Source organism: Setaria italica, chromosome VIII (genome assembly GCF_000263155.2).
Source record: "Setaria italica strain Yugu1 chromosome VIII, Setaria_italica_v2.0, whole genome shotgun sequence".
NCBI classification, from domain to species: Eukaryota; Viridiplantae; Streptophyta; class Magnoliopsida; order Poales; family Poaceae; genus Setaria; species Setaria italica.
Window position 1 is genome coordinate 2,754,372 of NC_028457.1, and position 8,332 is coordinate 2,762,703.

At 42.7% G+C, this 8,332-nt stretch overlaps 1 protein-coding gene across 1 annotated transcript; it reads left to right on the forward strand.

The window, feature by feature from the left end:
* The first annotated feature begins 464 nt into the window (after nt 1-464).
* LOC101766188 lies at nt 465-7,307 on the forward strand. The gene is made up of 2 exons (XM_004978667.2): nt 465-576; nt 4,869-7,307. The coding sequence occupies exons 1-2, from the start codon at nt 515-517 to the stop codon at nt 7,060-7,062; spliced, it is 2,256 nt and encodes a 751-aa protein (XP_004978724.1). The 5' UTR covers nt 465-514; the 3' UTR covers nt 7,063-7,307.
* The last annotated feature ends 1,025 nt before the right edge of the window (nt 7,308-8,332 follow it).

Genomic DNA, 8,332 nt, shown 5'->3' on the forward strand with positions numbered 1-8,332 from the left:
TTCAAGGTTTTCGCATCAAGTTGATACAAATTTCCTGAGGTGCCTTCCCCGCCTCTGCATTATCAGAATAGCCATGGAAATAGAAGGTTCCAGAAGCACGCCTGCGTTTGTGCAGCCGAGACGCTGACAAGCGACCGACGGAGGTGCTCAAGAACGTGCTCAGGAAACTTACCGCCGACGCCAGCTCTTTCCAAAGGAGTGATAGAATCTGAGGTCCGCCAGCTTTGCGTAGATATTAGAGAACTGTTGCAGAACAAGAGGTACGAAATTCTGTCGTTCTGGTTCATTTTGCCCATTTATCTTGTCCCGGCCTTTACCAAAAAACAGCATGTAGATTCGGCTCTCTATTCAAGCAAGCATCTTACAGATATATGAACTTTGCTGTCTACAGAAGCAAGATCCCGTTGGCGCATATGTATCAAACTTGTCGATCACCAATCATTACAATCATTATAAATATACTACTGCAGCAAGGCAACACTGCGTGTTGTGCTTGCGTGTACCAAATATTAAAATGAGACCCATTATAACTACTGGTGCCGAACCTGGCAGGGGCGATCTGATGAAAGAACAAAGGTAACTATGTGCCATTTCTTGCTTTCATTTTGTTTATTATATTCAGATTATCCAAAGTCAATATAGTTGTCATGTTCCATTTTAGTATATGTTTACAATCATACTCTCAATTCTTCTTTCTTATAGTAGAGTGTACGAAGAACTACCCAGTTTTGTCTTGCCAACTGCTCCCTCTCTCCATAAATATAAGAATTTATAGCAAAAAATTCATAAACATTACTAGCATTTACTAGATCAATCGTGAAATGCAAAAGGGTCTCTAGCCTAGTGGTTAGAGGCTTAGAGCATGTGAGTAGCACCCAGCAGTCCAAGTTCGACTCTCTATAGGAGCGAATTAAACTAATCTGAAATAAAAAATTATAAAAAAGGTAGGGGCTTCTTCTACTAACTTTGTTCAAAACCAAAAAGATTAATCGTGAAACTAATTATCATAATATATAATTATTTCTATTTATTATAATTTATTTCTATAGATATTATTGTTCAAAGTAGTACATTAAAGACTGTGTCAATGTCCTAAAATGCTTATATTCGTGGACGGAGGAAGTACACTTTTTGGCATCTTCCCCCATGTGATGTGTGCATATGTGTGTGCGAATGTAATATTTTTGAACAATTTGGTCTGCCACCACTATACACCTTTTCACAACCACAATTGCAAGGTTCTCATCGTGGCGAAATAAACTATTCAAAATCGCTTGTAGGCATTTTACCCCTGAATTCCAGTTTTCAAAGTGATCTCCCGACTGGCTTATAGAGAGCGATTACGTCGCTACCTCCTTTCCTTTTATCTTTCATTGGTGTGGGCTTTAGCCCATTAATGATGTGTGTCCCCCAATGGTCTTTTTCTCCTTCTCTTTTCTCCCTGCTCTCTTCTCTCTAGCTTGTGAGATCCCATTTCTCTCTCTTTCTTCTTCACATGAAATCCAACACGGCCGCCGAAGGAGGTGGAGTGCTAGTTCATCTGCATCCTCATGAGTGGCATTTTGGAAGCTCTCCATGAGGCAGAGCTCGATGCATGCGTTGTCACCAAAGGACCACTGAAGGGAGATATCTCGCACTCCGTCCGTTCGATTGATGCATCGCTAGGAAGGTCGATATTGGTGCATTTCCATTCCTTTCTTTTCCTCCTCTCCTTGGTCCCTATTTGGCCCATATACCGGGGAGATTACCACTAGGATTCGGCCTCCACGCTGATGAGTCTAGCCTCTGTGCATGGATCTTGGTGCCAGAATAAGGTTGTCACTATCGAAGGAGACTAGTAGCCCCGTCCATAGAGGCGAGGGCGATCGAGATTGATGGCGGTGTGGCCGAGGGTTGGAGTCGTGGAGAACTGGTTCATTTTTTGAAGCCAGATGATGGACATCGTCTTGAGAAAAGGACAACTTTGGATTCGAGTAGGGCCAAAATAATACATGGCAACTACAGGTTGGTCGCTAGCAGCGACCATAGGCCCAGGGCGAGGAGCACAAGCATTGTACGCCCCCCCCCCCCCAACACACACACATAATTGTGCAGTATAATCACTAACAAATATAACCCAGATCGCGTGGGAGGATCTGGTTTTCTTCTTAATACAAAGATACACAGCTCTCCTGCGTGCTCTTTTCTTTTTTGAGGCGAACACCAGGGGAGGCCCCTACTGGTATTTTCTTTTATAAAAGGAGAATTATATACAGTTCTGCAAGGCCTTAGGCCCAAAGAGGAAAAGGAATTACAAAACCAGGCTTCCGACTCTATTTTCAGGGAGGGCTTGGCCCTATGCAGAATAAGACTAAACTCCTCTCTGAAAATTGATTTCTACCTCCCTAGGGATAGAGGCACACTATCAAAAATGACTTCATTGCTATGATTCCAAATGGCCCGGAAGACCACCAGGAGGATTTTCTTGAACATTTTCAAGTTGAAGTCTCTTCTGGCCTCAATAATCATATCCATGCTCATCAGGCTCAAGTCCCATCTGATGTGTAGAAAACGCCAGCACCTCTGCCTGAAGGTGCATGTGAAGAACAGGTGTACCAAGGTTTCTTCAGAGTTGCTGTTCTTGAAAAAAGATCTCCAATGCGTAGCACACTTACGCACAAGATCCCGTTCTTTCTCCTTTTGCAACAGTATCCGGGACCTCGTCCAGTGCGTGACCTTGAATAACACCTACATATATAACATAGAGTGCTGACTCACACCAAGGTCTGAACCTTGGATTTTTGGTCCACTCCATGTAGCCAAAATCAAACGTGTGCTCGATATTATAGATGGGCATAAACAAAATTTAATGTTAATGATTTTCCAAAGGTACTTGGCACAATTGTAATTAAAATATAATTAATGAAAATAATTTGAATTATCTCATCCAGATTAGAGAAACAACATTTCTCGCTTCTTCGCCAACTTCTTTTAATCAAGTTATCTAGTTAATACCAAATACCAATGGAAACAAACAATCAATGATTTGTAATCAACCTCCACACGAAACAAAGACGGTGAAGCACGTTATAATCAATTAATGATTTATACATTGACTGAAGCATGTGAAGATCCCATTCTTTGTTATATAGTTAGTCACATTTATTTTTATTTTTTTGCCATGTGGGTTGCACGATGAACTTACTTATATCTTGTCTTACTATTACTAATTGGAGGCTCCTTTTGAGCCCTACAGGTGAAGCCACCTATAATCCTTGGTGGACACTCTATAAAACGAGAGAAATATTAGAAATTCTAAAAAAAAAGGCAAAACATCTAGCATCAATCCGCAGACTCAAATCATCGTAACCATTGGATCTATCATATTTTTAAAAAAAACTTACCCACCTATACCATTATGAAAATAGCTCAAACTAACCCTCCAAAATCTATATCTACATTACCCACCTCTGCCATTATATAAAATAAACTAAAGTAACCCTCTAATCTTCATATAAATTACCCCACTTATGTCATTATAAAAAATAATTTAAAATAGCCCCCTAAATTTGCAACTAGATTGCCCACCACTAATACTTAAAAAATAACTTAAAGTAACCCCTTAAATTTGCATCTATATTATCCACATTTTCTATTATTGAAAATAACATAAGGTGACCCTAAATTTGTATCCAAATCACCTTTATTAAAAATATACCACCAATATACACCAATATATCATTATAAATTGTCTATTTCTTACACTATTGCTATATGATATAATACTTAAGGTATGTATGCATGGTGTGTGTCACCATTTATAAAGATACAAAGGAAGTGATGAGAATATAGATTTCTATTTTAAAATTATAGCTCAAACTTAGGAACATTAAACAAATTCAAGTGCATACCTGTGATGCAAAATGAAAAGTCAAAGATTTTAAATGTGGATGAAAGCATTATAGAGTAAACTAACTAAAACCTATCACAACTAGATGAAAATAATAAGTGTATATCTATATAAGTACTGTGTTTGAATATTTAACAAATGAGAGCTAACTCAAGCTAATAGTTTTGTAGCAACGTGACCTTATTATTTCTGTCCCATTGGACACTGCGTACACGAGACACGCTGGAAAAAAAATCGTAGAAATTCTCACAAAAATCAGAAACATCAACATCAATCTGTAAACTCTAATAACTATAGTCATTGGTCTATTTTATTTTCTAAAATATTACCACCACTATCATTATGAAAATATTTTAAGGTAAAACTCTAAACCTATATCTCAATTACACAGCTCTACCATTATAAAAAATAATCTTCATTCAATTTCCCATGCATATCATTATAAAATATAACTTAAAATGTCATTCTAAATTTTTATCTAAGTTACCCATGTATGTTGTTATTAAAATAACTAAAAGTAAACATCTAAATCTTAATTTATTTATCCTTATCTTCATCTACGGAAATATCCAAAAACAAAAATAAACTAAGTTAAGGTATATATGCATGATGGGTGTCACCATGTAGACCATTTATACATGTATGTGAAGAAGTGATGAAAAATATTAATTTTTATGCTAAATATGATGTTTGGAGGTGCGATATAAAATGAAAAAGTGTGAATGTGGATGAAAAAGTGTATAGAGTAAATAATAATTAAAAATCAATCACAACTGGACAAAGATAATAAGTATACATCTATACAAGTATTATGTTGAAGTATTAAAAAAAGAGAGAATAATAGGTAAATAATTTTGATCAATTATTAGCTAATAGTATAATTTCTAAATAATTTTTAAATACAATATCTTTTAAAAATATGCGGGAGCACGGGGTGTATAGACTAGTTAGGTATTAACGGTGAACTGCATCCATTCAGCTTGGCGCCTGCTGTCGAAGAGCTGTGGAACACGTGGGAGATCCACAGCATGATCCTCGTCAGCCTGTTCCTGCAAGTCTTCCTCTTCCTCTTTGCGGGCAAACGGATGCGTAGCAACAGCACCCTGAGGCGCCTGGTCCTGTGGCTTGCCTACTTATCGGCGGACTCAGTGGCCACCTTCGTGCTGGGCCACCTCGCGGTCCGCGCGATCGAGCCGAGCGACCAGGGGCTCATGCCCTTCTGGGCGCCGTTCGTGCTCGTCCACCTGGGCGGGCAGGAGACCATGACGGCCTTCTCCATGCAGGACAACGAGCTGTGGAAGCGGCACCTACTGAACCTGGTCACCCAGGCAGCAGTCGCCGGCTACGTCGTGGGCAAGGCCTCTTGGCCGGACCGCCGGCTCAAGGCGGCGTTGGTTCTCGTGTTCGTCTCTGGGTTCTTCAAGTACGCGGGGCGTACTTTGTACCTCTTCTTTGCGAGGCCAAAGTTTCTGAAGAGCCCCATATCATGGAAGCTGTACGGGCAAGGCAAAACTTCTTATGAGGACAAGAGGAAACGAGCCACAGAAGACATGGGGAAAGTTCTTAATAGGTTGTCCAACGGCAGTACAGAGCGTCCACGGTTCATGGAGTCCTTCAGTCTCACAACCGACATCATGGCAGGGGATGCTCCCCTCAACACAGTGCGGAGCATCACCTTAGCAGAGACTGGGGAGCTACCAGGCATGCTGGACGAGTTCCTGTGTCGTGATGACCACCACAATGCCTACGAGTACGTGGGAACACTTCTGGTACAGTGCTACTCACGACTCTACACCAAAGGTTATGTTCGAGAGGGTATTGCTGATAGTTTGAGTAAGTGCAAGGAGGGTTCATCAGTTGGTTCAGGACCGGTGTCTAAGCCTAAGCAGATTTCATCAAATATGGTTTGTACTGCCATCTTTCAATCCATCGTGTACGGGGGACCCACCCTCTTCCCGTATGTCGCAATCCCGATTGCCCTAGTGCTCTTCGCGGCGGCCGAAAAGGGGGATCCACTACTCCATAGTAGAAGAGGCAGAGTTGATATCATGGTGTCCTACCTACTGCTTGTGGGAGCAGTAGTACTAGATGTGTCCTCTATTGTCAGCTTCATTTTCTCCCGCTTCAGTTCCTCCAAGGAACTGTGGTGTCAAAAGCTCAACCAATACAACATGATCAATAGTGCAGAGGTATCCGAGTGCCTTAGAAGTATACAGGAAAAGTTTGGCTGCGATGTATATGATGTAGCCCTCAGTATGCCCATCAAGGAGTTCATCCTCGACACTTTGTTAGTCTCGGGAACAAGAAAAGAATGGAACATTGCCAGCACCCGTGGCCAGCTAGCGCTTCATCACCGCAAGGCGACGACAAGCACACTAAGAGCACTTGAGGAGAGCGTCAGAACCGGTGTTGATTTCCCAAGAAGCGTGCTCATCATATGGCACATTGCAACAGACATCTGCTTTCGCTACTCCGGCGACAAGGACGCCGCCACCACTTATTCTGCTGATGGATTATTGAAGAAGCATTGCTACAAGCAGATGAGCAGAGAGCTATCAAACTACATCATGTACCTTGTCTTCAAGTGCGGTGTGATGCTTACTACCTACTCCCATGTTGAACATGACGACACCCTATATGAAATTGCAAAAAAACTATCTCTGTATCGACGACAGGCGGGTGTTAATCCAGGTGATCACAAGGATCCTGTCATCACGAAGCTTCTTCTTTCTGAAGAGACGATCAAGATGGAGCGTGAAGAATCAAAGGAACAAGTTGAAACAAGCAAGGTCGAGCATGAAGGAGAATCCAGCAAGGAGGAAGAACGAGATGAAATTGTCCAGTTAGACCATGAAGAATCGGCCAACGATGACAATAACGATGCAGCTGCCGAGGATCACATGAAGAAACTCTGTCAGAGTGCTGAAGCTCTATATTCGTCTCCAGTGCTGCCCCGTGCACGTGAGGTGGCCCAGGAGCTGATTAGCATCAAGGATGAAGCTGAGCGCTGGGACCTCATTGCCGCGGTGTGGGCGGAGATGCTTTACTACACCGCGCCACGTTGCGGGGCTGCTTTCCACGCCGAGCATCTAGCCAAGGGTGGTGAGTTCGCCACTCATGTTTTCGTTCTCATGTATTTGCTTGGTCCTTTCATGCCACCCCCTGGTGCTTGACGTCCTTCACCTACTACATGCGCCGTGCCGTTGTCGTCCAAGCCTTTTCGAGCAATTATTTCATCATCCTGTACTCTTATGATTGTATCTTACTTCGATCCGAACCAAGAAACTAGCTTTTGTGTGTGTGCTTGCGCGTACCTTTTACCAACATATATGTAATAAGTTTCCAAATTCCATCTGCTCCAGTAGGACGATGGAATATATAAACACCGAATGGAACTTTTTTCATGAATTTCATTGAATGCAAGTTTCATGTATCTCGTTGAACTGTAGTGCTTGAACTTTGAGCTTTACTGAGCATGTGGTTGAATCAGATGATCCTTAAGCTGCTAAGCATATGAGCTGATCCGTGATAACAGATCATGAACCTGAACGAGACCTGGGCGTTACTGCCCGCGCGTACGAGCGCAGCATTGCGGTCGCTGTCGTTGCAGTGCGGATGAGCGATGCATCACGGCTGCCGTGAGCACGGCATCACTGCCCAAGCGCGACGCGCTGCTGTGCTGGACAATCTCAAATGCCGTGAACCACATGCGGGGAGACCCGCACGTACCGTTTTCGGGGGAAACCGGCCGGCCGGCGCCCACCCGACTAGACAGGGGTGCGCGCCGACTAGGGATAGCAATCATGCAGGTTTGGACTCAAAACCCGCGGGTTTCAGACCTGACGAGAGAGGGGTATGGAATCCCCTACGGATTTTGGGTTTGGGGACCTGACATATGGCGGGTGCGGAGTCGGGTTTATAATTTCCCCGCGGGTGACCTACGAGACCCCGAAGTGTATATTTCAACCGAACAACTAGATATAGCCCAGCCCAACAAGAACCCTAAGTATATAACTCTCCACTCCACCTAGACCAATCCGTCTCCTTGCCGCAAAGAAACAGCTCTTTGCCGAGTGTATTTGCCCTGACACTCGGCAAATACCCTCTTTGCCGAGTGTAACACTCGGCAAAGTGGCCGACCGCTACCTATTTTTATCGTTCGGTCATGTATAAAGTACCCCACTCAAACAAACATCAAAGGCATATAACATATATCACAATAAGCATCACAGATAGTTCATATAGATATCGACCACACATAAATTCAAATAGGTTCAATCACAACCACAAATAGGTTCAATCACAACCACAAATAGTCACAAGTACGTTCAATCACAACCACAAATAATCACAAGTAGTCAGAAGGAATCCACAAATGCAAATGTAAGCTAAATGATAAGTCACCGAGGAGGTGGGAACCACTGCAACAAATCTGGGTCCTGA